We start from the raw sequence: 12,364 nt of genomic DNA on the forward strand, positions 1-12,364 counted from the left end.
AGAGATGAAATGGGTGAGATGTTGTAGGTAAGGATCTTAATTTGAATTGTGTAACCACATGCAATAACTTCCAGGATCCACCTGTCTAGTATTAACTCCCAGTGATAAAAACAGGGCAAACAATCCCCAAATATCTGTATCCTTTGGATCAGACAACTGAATGTCCTCCTGGTATGGAATTGGTGAAGGTCTAGTCCCATGCATAGATCCTTCTTGATAAGGTGCAGAAGATGGCCACTGGGATTATCTAACCTTGTGGGGGTAACGTGCCATTCAGGCCAAAAAAAAACAGTGATGGATTTGGCTGGAAATACTTCTGTGCATCTGGATCCAGTAGGTATGAATGAAACTGTCCAACATTTTTCTTGGAATCCACTCTCCGATCTGCATCTCTCGTCCACTCCCAACCCTTACGAGGTTCAGATGGAACTGGAGACAATAACCCCTTTCAAAAAGAAAGTTGAGAGAAGTTCTTCTCTGGAGATCCAGAAGGGATCTTAGGTGAAGGAAGTAGCAGAGAAATCCTGATCTCTTCTTCCTTCCATCTTCTGCAACAAATGAAGCAGAGGTCCTACAGACAATAGCCTTCTTCACTACACAACTCCACTAAGCGTGTCCGTCAGACAAACCAATGAAATGTCAAACAGTGGTCATTTTGGAACTCTTTATTCTTTTCAATGTATCAACCCATTTTCCATGAAAAATTTAAATAGTACCCAAAGCTTACAAACCATGTTTGTTCATTGACATGTATGAGGTTTTTACAAAAGAAAGGTTTGACTAGGGTGACCAGACAGCAAGTGTGAAAAATCAGGACAGAGGGTGGGGCAGTAATAGGTGCCTGTATAAGACAAAGCTCCAGATATTGGGACTGTCCCTATAAAATCGGGACATCTGGTCACCCTAGGTTTGGCACCCTGTTAAAGTGACCGCCCTCTGCTACAGCCCTACCCAGGCTGGTTGCTATGTGCACCCCGTGAAAGCAGAAATCTCATCTCAGCGGGAGAGGCTCACAGAGCATTGATTTAGGTCACTGGAAATTCAGTTGACACAATTTGGACTCCATTAGCATCTTGCTTTTAGCCAGTTCTCCAAGCCGGACGGGGCCTTCTGGCCCCCAGTGTTTTCTCCGAGATGGGTGCAGCCTGAACGAGATGCCTGGGCCCCAAGAGATACAAAATAAGTGGGTTTCAGAGTAGCAGCCGTGTTAGTCTGTATCCGCAAAAAGAACAGGAGGACTTGTGGCACCTTAGAGACTAACAAATATATTAGGGCATAAGCTTTCGTGAGCTACAGCCCACTTCTGTCTGTGCCCAGAGAGGTCCCCCCAGTAGGGGCAGTTCAGCCGAGCGACCGATGCAGAGACGGTTTGTCCTTGTCCATAGGGTGCGCTGGTCCGGGGCTTCCCGGTCAGCGGTCCCCGGCCACAGCAGCAGCGCCGCCGCCGCCAGCTCGGCCAGCGCCAGGCCCACCGCCGAGTCGCCAGCAGCCCGTCCCGCGGGGCTGGGGCGGGCTGGCCACACGAGGCGCAGCGCGGGCAGCCGGCCGAGTCCAGGGGCGGCGGGGCTGGGAGAGGAGGGGTCACCCTGGGCGGGGGCCGCGCGCCGGCTCCCCCGGGCCCGGTCCGAGCGGTCACCGCCGGCCAGCGGAAGAGCCCGCCCAGCCGGGCCTCCCGCGACCCCACTGCCATGGCAACAGCCAGAGCCCGCCTGCGCAGCGCGGGGCGGAAGTGCCCCGGCTCGCGGCGACGGCCGGCTCCGTGAGGGGCGGAAGTGCCGCGCTTTACGACCTGCGCGCTGGTGCAGGGCCGGCTCGCGGAGCTGCCAGTACTTGTTCCTACCCACGTGTGCTGGCCGGGCGGGGAGCCGGGCTGGGCGCGCGGCGGAGGTGAGGGGCCCGGGGGGGTGGGCCCTGGTTCCCCGGTTCCCCCTCAGCCCCCGACTTGCGCGCGGTGTCTGGGGCCAGCCCGTCCCCGCCGGGCTCTGCTGGCTCCGCCCTGCCGCGGGGAGGATGGGGAAGCCGGACTCCCCGGGCCCGGGGCCCGCCTTTGGGGGGTGAAGGGGGGAAGCCAGACGCCCCGGGCCCTGCCTTGGGGTGGGGGGAGCCGGGGCCTAGTCCCAGCTCCAGCTCTGACGGAAGCATCCTTGGCAGGCCTGTGCTGTCTGTTCGGTGCCGGTTTCCCAGGTAGCTCGTCCCGCAGGACCTGGCTGTGCGATCGACACCCGTAGCCTGTGCGATCCTGTGCCAAGGAGCCCAAGCCTGAGCCCGGCTCGTGTCTCCCCAGCAGCAGCTTCCTGGGGCTGCCGATGGCCGAGGAGGATTTGTTCCGGAGCGACCACCCTGTGAGCGCCAGCGAGGATGAGGTAGGAGAGGCTCTTGCGGCCCCAGCACTGGGGCAGTGACCTCAAGGCATGGCTGCGTTTGGGTCGCTTACCCCGAGCCAGTGCCAGGCTGCTGCTGACAGGAGGGCTCAGGCTCCCTAGGCCTCCCACGGGAGGCGTTGTCCTGCCCTGAGGGGTAAATACAGCGAGCTTTATTGTCTTCTCGTATTGTAGTAAAATTAGTGAGGTGGAATAGGGGCAGGAAGTGAGACCGCCTTGCGGGGCAGGTCATGGTGGGTGTATGAAGGTGGCAGTGCAGTGTAATGGAAGAGGGTCCTGGGGGGACTTGAGAGGCAGTGGGGGCAAGGCATATGGTGGTGGTGGGGCCTCAGGCTGAGCTGAAATTTGTGTTTGGTGATGTGGGCACTGCACTGCAGGGGTCAGGCCTGTAACTGAAGGGCAGCTCTGAAGGTGCCCAGCCCGCTGCCCCCCTTGCAGATCTGCTATAGGGGCAGGGCAGAGCTCCTCTGGTGATTGAAGGGACTCCTTGTGGCCAGATGCTGAAGGCCTGTGCCACTGCCAGCTGCATTAATTTTGTCTGCTGTGTGCTAGGGGGATGACAATGAGGAGAGGCGGCATCGTCAGCTCTTGGAGGCGGTCAGCTCCCTCGCTGGAAAGAAGCGGTGAGTGTCGGGATCGCACTTGCCCATCACCCAGGGGCTCAGTTGTTTTGTGGGAGCTCTTAGACACTCGTGTCCAGGCTGCCATGGTTCCCACACTGTGCTCAGGGCAACTGAAGCAGCAGTGAAGGCCCCTCGGCTCCTGAGGTGTCTGGGAGGTAGCTAGCCCTACATGCCCCCGTCACAACCATAGACAAAGAGGGTCAGAAGGGACCGCAAGGGTCATCAAGTCTAACCCCCTGGCAAGATGCAGAAATGGGCTCCTCTCAGTGGCGCAGGAACCGGGGGGATGTGGAGCCAGGCCAGGGAGTCCAGGCAGTTGAAGGGAGCTGTGGTGGTCCTTCCACCTGCCCGGAGTGCGGGGGGATCTGCCAGCAGCCCCCGGCCCGTGTCCCCACCTGGCCCAGGGCAGGTGGAGGGTCCAAATCTCAGCGCCGACTCCCCACAGCTGCCTGCGCTGCTCTCGTCGACCCAGCTTGCTGGGGGCCTCGGAGCCGCAGCCAGCCATGGTAAGAGCTGGGCGAGCAACTGTGAGGAGTCGCGGGCTGGGCGGGGACACAGGCTGGGGACTGCTCGGGCTCCACACACTGCAGGCAGGTGGAAGGTCCACTGCAGCTCCCCACAGCTGCCTGCCCAGCTCTCATCGTGGCAGGCTGTGGCTCTGAGGTAGGACCCCTGGCCGGAGGGCAGCCTGGGTCCGTCCACCTGCCCTGGGCAGGGAGCCCAGGACACAGACAGGAGGCTTCTTTGGCCCCTTACTCCCCCAGGCAGTGGGAGGGGGCTCCCTGGCCCCATTCAGGCTTCTGGCTTGGCCGGGGTGGAGCCTCAGGGGGGCCCCCTGGGCTAATTTCCCTCTAAGCTGCACAGCTGTGCAGCAGACTATCAAGGGCCACACCAGGGAAAGAGGCGCCCCTCCCTCGGCTGCTGTGGCGAGAGAGGACTGCGGGGGGAGTCCTCTCTCCCCTGGGCAGCCTATACCCCAAACCCCGCATCCTCAGCCCCACCCTAGAGCCCGCACCCTCAGCCAGAGCCCTCACCTCCCCAGCCCTGAGCCCCCTCCAACACTCCGAACCCCTCAGCCCTCCCCCGCCACACATCACCTCCATATTGGTACACATAACAAAATTAATTCTGCACATGGATTTAAAATTAATTCTGCACATGGAACGTTGCCCACACGCTTTTGGGAGGGGCATTGCATGGGCAGGGGTGCTGGTGAACTGCACTCAAGGGGTCCCCATACATTCTGCCTCCTCTCTTCTAGGCGGAAGCTGGCTGAACGCACAGAGGCGAGCGTGCAGGTGTCCGAGTTCAACCTCAGCTGTGAAGGTAAGCTCCTTCTCGGGAGGGGAGCAGAGGGGATGGGATGAGCCTTTCTCCAAGCTGTTTCTGCAGCTCCCAGACAGGGGCTCCCCCTGCATAACTGGGTCACTTCATCCCTACTCCAGGGTGGTAGTGTGGGAAGCTGCGATGGGCTGTGTGGGGGGAGGGTGCAGGAACCCAGCAGATGGTTCCCTGTTGGCGCCCTCTGCTGGGAGCTCCGTGACATCCTGCCTGCATTGACTGCACTGGTTCCTGCAGGCATCGGGGAGAAGCTGGTCCTGCCTGAGCTGCTGGGGTCCATCCGGGCCTCGTCCTCCCTGGGCACCGTGAAGAAGCAATTGAATAGAGTCAAGCAGAAAAAGTCCCTGGAGCTGCCACTCAGCAAAGAGGAGTCAGAGCGGGTAAGACTCTGTCTGTCCGTCCATCCGTCAGGGCTCGTGGGAGGTCACTGATGGACCTGAGCTGGGAGTGCCTGAGGTGATGAGGGTAGGTCAAGGGCAGAGCAGGGTGGGAGCGAGTTGGGAGTGGAGCAGGGAGCAGCCATGGAGATAAGCACTGATGTTTGGTCTCAGTCCTGTGTGACTGAGCTGTGAGTGCCTCTCCCTACCTGGGTTACTTGCTGGGTTTCCTTGCTATCCAGACCTTGGGGTCTGGTGTCTTTGTAGACGTGGGGCCTATTGTGTCCTCACAGACTGTCTCTTGGGACTGCAGGTTGTGAGGGAAGCTGCCTACAATAAGACCTCGAAGGCCGTTGCCAAGTGGGAACAGGTGGTTCAGCAAAACCGACGAGCGGAACAGTTGGTTTTCCCCCTGAAGCAGGAGCAGATGGGGGTTGCACCCATCGAGGAGGTGTTGACCGGCTGGAAGGTGGGTGCTGTTGCATGGCGTGTGTGGGAGGGGCGGAGGGGGGTGCAGCATTGGCATAGGTGTCTAGGCCCCTTTGGGGGTGGTTTGTGCCTGATCCCAACCCCGAGGACGCTGGTGGAGCAGGAGTGCATCAGGCTTCTGAGCACTGGGCGAGCCCAGGCCCAGCCTTGCTGTGGCAGGCAGGGCTGAGCTTCACACCAGCTAGCTGAGAGCCACGGTGAGAATGAGGGGCAGTGCCAGCTCTGACACGCAGGGTGTGTGTGTCTGTGCTCTCACGTTAGCTCAGCGGGGCCATGGCAAGCCATGCAGCTTCTGGGGGAAGGTTCACTGTGAGGCTGGGCGCACACAGAGCCGGGCTACTTGGAGCTGACCTTCCCATGTCCTGCTCTGCATTCCACACTGGTAGCCAATGCACAGCGCTTTGCGGTGAGGACAGACGCACATGGTGAAGGGTGCGGGGGAGTGGTGTGTGGCCATCCCAAGCTCTGCTGGCTTGCTCTTTGCTCCCAGATCTGAGTAGTCTTCTTCCTCTCAACCTTCCCAGGGCCAAACAGATTCCAAACCGTCCAGGGGCCTCGCTCAGGAAGGAGGGAGCAGGTCAGAGCTGTCCTTTCCCTCTGCAGCTCCCTTCTCTCCTTGCTAAGGTCCTGACCTCAACCCAGGGTCCTGACACCAGAGTCTCAGCTGACTACTGCACAGCTGCTCTCGGCGCCTGCTGGGATGCGACAGGGAAGTGAGGGGGGCTGCCTTGTTAAAGTCCCCAGCCCCCCAGCTCTGCCTTCTTCCCACCCAGAGAGACCCCCTCCCTAGCCAGATTTCTGCTCTTTCCCTCAAGATCTGCAGTGCTGGAGCTCTCCAGTGATGAGGGACCCTTCCACTGGGGCAGGGTCCTCTCTCCCCACAAACAGCGGGACCATTACAGCCCTTCCACAAACATTCCCCCTGTGCAGAGTGCAAGTTGGGACAGCACTGGCCCCCAGTGAGGCAGGAGGTTGCTCCAGGAGTCCCAGTCCCTAGTGAGGTAAATGCATGGGGAACCCATAGCTATCTCTGTGTAGGGCTCAGCACTGGGGCCTAACAGTCTCCAGTCCAGAGGGAAGCACGTGCTGTGACTGCCCTGCCAGCGGCGCAAGGGCTGGAGGGGTTCTCTAAGCCTGGCCTTGCCGAGCAGTCCAAGGGAAATGCAAAGGCTTCGCTGACCACTGCAAGCTTGCTCGTAAAATTTTTCCCCCAAAGAAGGGAGCTTAGGGCTGTAAAAATGAGAGCTGAGAAATGGGTCTGCACTGTGCATGGAGAGTCTGGCTCTCTGGGGGCACCCACAGCAGGAGGCCCAGGTAGGTCCCAGTGATGTGATGGGCTCTGAGGAGCCTCTTTCAGAGGAGGTGGGAAATCAGCCCTTTGCTCCCCCCAGTAGGTCCTAGGGCTTTCTCTCAGGGGAGGTCGCCCGGGAGTCCTCTCTAGACTCTGCCACGGGGAATCCCTCTCATTCAGTCCCCACATTTCCCTTGTGGTTTTGGTTGGTTTTGGCCACTTCTTGTCCTGAGCAGCTGTGCATGTTGCTGTGCATGTTAGCAGTGGCTGCGTAGTGCCACAGAGAAGGCTGTGTTCTGGTGCTGGCTGTTGGCCGAGATGAAAGGTGTCCTGTGAATTCTGAGCACACGTGCCTGGGTGGCTGACAAAGGCTGTCAGATGGGCATTCTGCATCCCGTCTTCCCCCCGTGTTCCCTGGGCCGTAGGGGTTTCCTCTGGGCCACTGGCTGGGGAGTGCTGGGTTGGAGGGGTTGGACTGGGAACTGAGCCAGGGTTGCTGGGGTTTTTGTAAGTCACCTCTACCTCTCTGACCACGGCCAAGTCTAGCCTTTCTCTAGCCTTCAGGGCACTGCTGGGTATTGCCCTGTGTTGATAGTGGAGACTTTCTAGCTGTACCTGGTATTCTGGGGGTGCCTACCCCATGTGCTGGCTGGGGGTGGCTGGTCCGCGCACCAGGCCTGGCTTGGTTTCAGCCCCTGGCTGATGTTGAATTTTCACCAAAAGCCTTGTAAAAGTGACAGGTTCTTGCTGTTGTGCCCCCTTTGCCCGAGCAGATTGGCCTCAGGAAGTTCCTAGACCCCACCCACCTAACCCCCATCACCTGGGGGTCCTGGTCCTGCACCCTGAAATCCCCACAACAGTGGGGACCAGGTGGGGCAGAAGGATTGGGGGCAATTAATGGGGATGTCTCCCTTACCTTTCTGTGGAAATTGCCCAGCGACCCATAGTACACTCGTCTGGGTGCCCCCTGCTGCCGGAGCCATGTGCTCGATTGGTCCCCCCTCTGGGAGCTATGGTGAAATGGCCCCCACTCCTTTGGATTATTTTGAGGGTGAGGAGCTGGCTGAGGCTGGGGGCTCCCACGTGACTAGCAGCCCTCACTGAGATGGGGCTGCTAAGACTGGCTGGTGGCTCCCCTTGCTAACCTCGGGGCCCGCAGGAAGAGGGGAATCCTTCCCTCCCTCTGGGCCTGCTAGGGGGAGTGGGTGGGATGGCCAGAGCCCATGGCCAAGGAGATCCCAATGAGGTTGCCCCCGCACGCCTAGCATGTGCTCACTTGCTGCCCTCCTTGTCCCGAAGGCCCGAACACCGCTGGAGCAGGAGATCTTCAGTCTTCTCCATAAGACGCAGCAGCCGGTGATGGACCCGCTGCTGACGCCTCTGGAAGAGGCCTCGCTGCGGGCAATGAGCCTGGAGGAGGTGAGTGAGTAGTGCCCTCCCTGTCCATGTCCCCCTGGGTGCAGGCCCCCCTTGGAGCTGGCCGTCACCCCGTGCTGTGTGTTTCAGGCTCAGCTGCGCCGGGCAGAGCTGCAGAAGGCCCGTGCTCTGCAGTCCTACTATGAGGCCAAGGCCCGTCGAGAGAAGAAGATCAAGAGCAAGAAGTAAGGAGCCGTCCACACAGGTGTTAGTGTGTGGGGAGGTTGGAGGACCTTGGAGGAGCCCTGGGTTCAACTTGCCCTGGAGCCCAGGTGTGGGGTGGGTTAGCAATAAGCTGGGGTGAGCTGTCTCACTTCCTGCTGTGGGAGGGCAGCTCAGCTGGCGCCTGCACCTTCTGACTGCTCTGCTCTCACTGCGTAGGTACCACCGAGTGCTGCAGAAGGGCAGGAGTCGCAAGGCCCTGAAGGAGTTTGAGGTGCTGCGGAAGCTAGACCCCGAGGCTGCCCTGACAAAGCTGGAGGAGATGGAGAGAAGCAGGATTGAGGTGATGCCCCAGGGACCCTCTGCACCCTGAGATCCCCCAGCTGCCCAGAGAAGCCCTTGCTGATGCCTCTCTCTGCTTCCTCCCTCCCCAGGAGAGGATGAGCCTCAAGCACCAGAACAAGGGGAAATGGGCCCGCTCCAGAGCCATTATGGCCAAGTACAACTTGGAGGTGAGAAGCTGTTGGGGGAAGGGTGGCTCTGTGTTGAGGGCAGTATGGGTGTTCTGCTGGGCCTGGCTGTGAACGTGTTTCCATCTCCCCACAGGCCCGCAAGGCCATGCAGGAGCAGCTGTCCAGGAACAAGGAGCTGACCCAGAAAGTGCCTGTGGAGCCAGAGGGTGAAGAGGAGGGCGACATGGCTGGGGAAGACCTCCTCCCGGACTCCATCAATGAAGTGCAGCCCAGCACGGATGGAGCCAACCCTTGGATGTTGGGGAAACCCAGCAGTGAAGCAAAGGACTCTGGGACGCAGGAGGACCCCAAGGACCTTAGAGAGTCTGCTGCCCCGGAGGATGCTGGGAACGAGGGAGAGGAGATGTCAGAGGATGAGATCTTGTTACAAGACTTTGAGCAAAGACGATGCACACGGCAACAACAGACAGGGAGCCCAGAGCCTGAGGGTGAGCAGGCTGGGGCCAGATGTCATGGCCCCGGAGCACCATTGTGGGCGGCACTCTGGGGCCTGGAGTGGTGGGAAAACAGGAGTCAGGTTTGGAGCCTCCTGCCACCAGCTGTCAGGAGCTGGTTGGGCTGGAAGAGAGGCTGTGTGAACCCCTTGCCACCCTGCTGCTCTGAGGGGAGCAGCATCTCGCCCATCAGCCCGATGGTCCCCCCTCGCCCTCCCTGGGGCCTGTTATATCCACAGTGGGTAGCAGTGCCTTCACCCAGTGCTCTCGCAGGTGCTGGCGAAGCGGAGGAGGCACACTTGTTTGCTGAGCTGCTGTCGAATGTGCAGACGGGTCCTGGAGTGGAACAACCTGCCCAGGGGCCAGAGGGGCCGCTGCTGTCGGAGCAGCTGGGCAGGCGGCGCACACCGGAGGAGATAGATGCTTTGGGCCAGGAGGAGGGGGCGGAAGAGCAGGAGCGGCCCTGGCCCACTGGGACACTGCAGGAGTCAGAGGAAGAGGGCAGTGCTGGGGGTTGCCGCACGGCCAGGAAGGCACCTAAGCAGAAGATGATCAACCTGCAGGCTGTCCTGGCTGGGGAGTCCCACGTGATCCAGTGTCCTGCCCAGCCAATCTCTGTGCAGGATGAGGTGAGCTGGGCTCCGTGCTGCCTACTGCATTAAGGAGTGGGGATGGGGCAGGCAGGTGCCATGGGTGCTGATCTCTATCTTGGGGAGGGAGGCAGGCGGGTGCCATGGGTGCTAATCTGTCTCAGGGAGGGGGCAGGTGGGTGCCCTGGGTCTGAGTTGTCTCAGGCACGGGGAGGGGGGGAGGCGGGTGCCACGGGTGCTAATCTCTGTCTTGGAAAGGGGGGTAGGCGGGTGCTTATCTCTGTCTCTGGCAGGAGGAGGAGACTGCAGACCAGAGGCTGGTGATCAAGGAGGCCTTTGCGGGGGATGACGTCATTGCTGACTTCCTGCGGGAGAAGCACAAGGTGGAGCAGGCAGGGAAGCCGCAGGCCGTGGACCTGGTCCTACCCGGATGGGGCGAGTGGGGCGGCACGGGGCTGCGGCCTAGCGCCAGGAAGAGGAAGCGGTATGTGCAGGCAAGGCCAGGGCATGGGGTGTCTCACCCCTCACCGGAGCTTTGCGGCCTAATCTGTCTCATTGTCTCTCAGGTTCCTCATCAAGCCGGTGCCAGGGCCACCCAGGAGAGATCGGCACCTGCCCCATGTCATCATCAGCCAGCAGCGCAATGTCTTGGCTGCAGCACACCAGGTGAGGGGAGCCCCACCCGCCCTGGTGGCAGGCCCCGCGCCTTGGGGTCCCACCCACTCAGAGGCTAGCTTCCCTCCCATCCCCCAATGAGTCCCTGAATAGGAAGTCGTTGTTCAGCCCTCAGACAGACCAAAGGGCACTGTGGGGACAAAGAGAATCACAGTGGCTCCAGTGCACAGGCTTAGAGTGGGTCAGGCAGGCGCTTTGGCCAGCAAGGAGGCTGTTTCAGGAATCACTTCCCTCCCAGGACCAGCCTCCATGGGCCCTGGCCTTGGCTGACTGCGTAGGAGGTGCCAGGGTTCCAGCTGCAGCAGGCAGGTGCAGCACTGACACCGTGGCTTCCGTGCAGCAACCAGCATCACAGTTGGGCTCTCCTCTGCTTCGGCTTGGGGCTGGGTCCCCACCAGCCCTGAATGCTGGGGTAGTGAGGGCCTGGAGTGAGGATCCAGCCTATGCGGATCTCTAGTAACCCCATTAGTGTGCCCTAGCGGGACCAGCCATCCCCAGTCTGGTGCCAGGACAGGGTGCTGACCCTGTCTGTATCCTCCTCTGGCAGGTCAACGAGGTCCCTTTCCCCTTCGACCGCCGCCAGCAGTTTGAGCGGAGCATCCGCGCGCCGGTGGGGCCCACATGGAACACACAGCAAGCTTTCCAGAAGCTGACAGCCCCCCGCATCCTCACCCAGCCAGGCCACATCATCCAGCCCATATCTGCCGAGGACGCCAGCCCCCAGAGCACTGTGCCCACCCGCGGAGGCAGCGCTGCCCTGCCGCCCACGCCCCAGCGTTCCAGGCACCACCAGCACTCCCACAAGAAGGCTCACTAGGCCAGAGGGGCCATGCTGCTTGTGGCAGCACAGAGACTGAGGGTGGCTGTGAAGTGCGTGGCCGGGCCCTGGTAGGGCTAGGAACTGCTCGGTGAGCAGGTGGGCCGGGCTGGCCCTAAGTGAGGGCAGAGGATACCATGCCATGTTCCTGCCCTAGAGGCAGGGGCACTTTCCTGCACCCACACAGTGTGCTGCATTCATCTGGAACCAGAGCTCCTTCCCCAATAAATGTCCTGGCGGAAGGCTCCTCTGTGCAGTCTCTGCGCCTCACCCCCACCCCTGGGCCCTTCCAGGCAGGCTGCAGGGGGGCGGGAGTTGAACTAGTCTGTTGTAGGAAAGCAGTGCTTGGCTGCTAGCAGCAAGGGTGTCTCACCCAATGCTGCTCCCTCCTTTCCCAAGCGAGGGCTGGGTTTGGCTGGGCTCAGCTGCTCTAGCTGATGCTGTGTTACACCCCGCTCCTGCAGACAGGACAGTTGGATTTTCTGGTGGGAGCAGAGCAGGAGTACTAGGGAAAGGGTGGGCAGTCCCTCCTGGCATGGAGGCAGGCTAGGATTTGGGAATGGAGACAGAGTGCTCTGGCTCACTTGGTAACCTGGGTGCAAGCAAACAATATGCATGAGAATACAGCTAAATGTAAATGTGCACAGCTGGGAACAGAGTGTGTCAGCCATGTGTACAAGGTGGACCACTCTGTCCTGGGAAGCAGAGACTCTGAAAAAGGTTTGGGAGTCGTGTTGGATAATCAGCTGAACACAAGCTCCCCACATGTGGCCAGAAAAGCAAATGCGATCCTGGGATGCATGAACTGGGAATCTCGAGTGGGAGCAGAGAGGTTATTTTACCTCTGTCTTTGGCACTGGTGTGACGGCTACTGGAATCCTGTGTCCCGTTCTGATGCCCACAACTCCAGCAGGACGGTGATCAATTGGAGAGGGGTCAGAGAAGAGCCATGAGAACGATTAAAGGATTAGAAAACCTGCTGTGGAGTGACAGGCTCCAAGAGCTCAGTCTGTTTAGCTTCACACAGAGAAGTCGAAGGTGTGACTTGGTCATAGCTGATAAGTACCAACACAGGGAACAAATCTTTGATAGTGGGCTCTCCAGGTTAGCACACCAGTGTAGCATGATGCAGTGGCTGGAAGCTGAAGTTAGGTCAATTCTGCCTGGAAATAAGGTGTACATTTTTACTGGTGAGAGTAATTAACCCTTGGAACAATTTACCCAGGGCTGTGGTG

The 12,364-nt window shown here is 59.9% G+C and overlaps 2 protein-coding genes across 4 annotated transcripts; one reads left to right on the plus strand and one right to left on the minus strand.

Moving 5' to 3' along the window:
* Positions 1-650: 650 nt before the first annotated feature.
* On the minus strand, positions 651-2,142 carry LOC122461712 (translation initiation factor IF-2-like). Its single transcript, XM_043522607.1, has 3 exons — positions 2,089-2,142; positions 1,293-2,045; positions 651-1,188 (listed from the first exon to the last, which is right to left on the minus strand). Exons 1-3 carry the CDS (start codon positions 2,140-2,142, stop codon positions 1,066-1,068), a joined length of 930 nt encoding a protein of 309 aa, XP_043378542.1. The 3' UTR covers positions 651-1,065.
* UTP14A (UTP14A small subunit processome component) lies at positions 1,732-11,369 on the plus strand. Of its 3 annotated transcripts, XM_037909135.2 has the most exons (15): positions 1,759-1,887; positions 2,288-2,363; positions 2,934-3,004; positions 4,266-4,330; positions 4,583-4,725; positions 5,036-5,191; positions 7,802-7,921; positions 8,009-8,103; positions 8,300-8,423; positions 8,515-8,592; positions 8,687-9,041; positions 9,321-9,676; positions 9,931-10,121; positions 10,204-10,303; positions 10,860-11,369. In XM_037909135.2, exons 2-15 carry the CDS (start codon positions 2,307-2,309, stop codon positions 11,127-11,129), a joined length of 2,181 nt encoding a protein of 726 aa, XP_037765063.1. In that variant the 5' UTR covers positions 1,759-1,887; positions 2,288-2,306; the 3' UTR covers positions 11,130-11,369. The 3 variants fall into 3 exon arrangements, with proteins under 3 accessions (XP_043378589.1, XP_043378590.1, XP_037765063.1); XM_043522654.1 differs by having other exon boundaries at positions 1,732-1,887; positions 2,152-2,363; positions 8,687-9,676; XM_043522655.1 differs by having other exon boundaries at positions 1,753-1,887; positions 8,687-9,676.
* The last annotated feature ends 995 nt before the right edge of the window (positions 11,370-12,364 follow it).

Source organism: Chelonia mydas, chromosome 9 (assembly GCF_015237465.2).
Source record: "Chelonia mydas isolate rCheMyd1 chromosome 9, rCheMyd1.pri.v2, whole genome shotgun sequence".
Taxonomy (NCBI): domain Eukaryota; kingdom Metazoa; phylum Chordata; order Testudines; family Cheloniidae; genus Chelonia; species Chelonia mydas.

Bases quoted from the DNA above. Each gene is read 5' to 3' on its own strand.
- LOC122461712 (XM_043522607.1), bottom strand. From the start codon at position 2,142: ATGCTTCCGTCAGAGCTGGAGCTGGGACTAGGCCCCGGCTCCCCCCAC. The intron at 2,046-2,088 runs GCAGGGCCCGGG...CACCCCCCAAAG, and splicing joins CCGGCTCCCCCCACCCCAAG to GCGGGCCCCGGGCCCGGGGA. The intron at 1,189-1,292 runs AGCTCACGAAAG...GCTACTCTGAAA, and splicing joins CACAGACAGAAGTGGGCTGT to CCCACTTATTTTGTATCTCT.
- UTP14A (XM_043522654.1), top strand. From the start codon at position 2,307: ATGGCCGAGGAGGATTTGTTCCGGAGCGACCACCCTGTGAGCGCCAGC. The intron at 2,364-2,933 runs GTAGGAGAGGCT...GCTGTGTGCTAG, and splicing joins TGAGCGCCAGCGAGGATGAG to GGGGATGACAATGAGGAGAG. The intron at 9,677-9,930 runs GTGAGCTGGGCT...TGTCTCTGGCAG, and splicing joins CAATCTCTGTGCAGGATGAG to GAGGAGGAGACTGCAGACCA.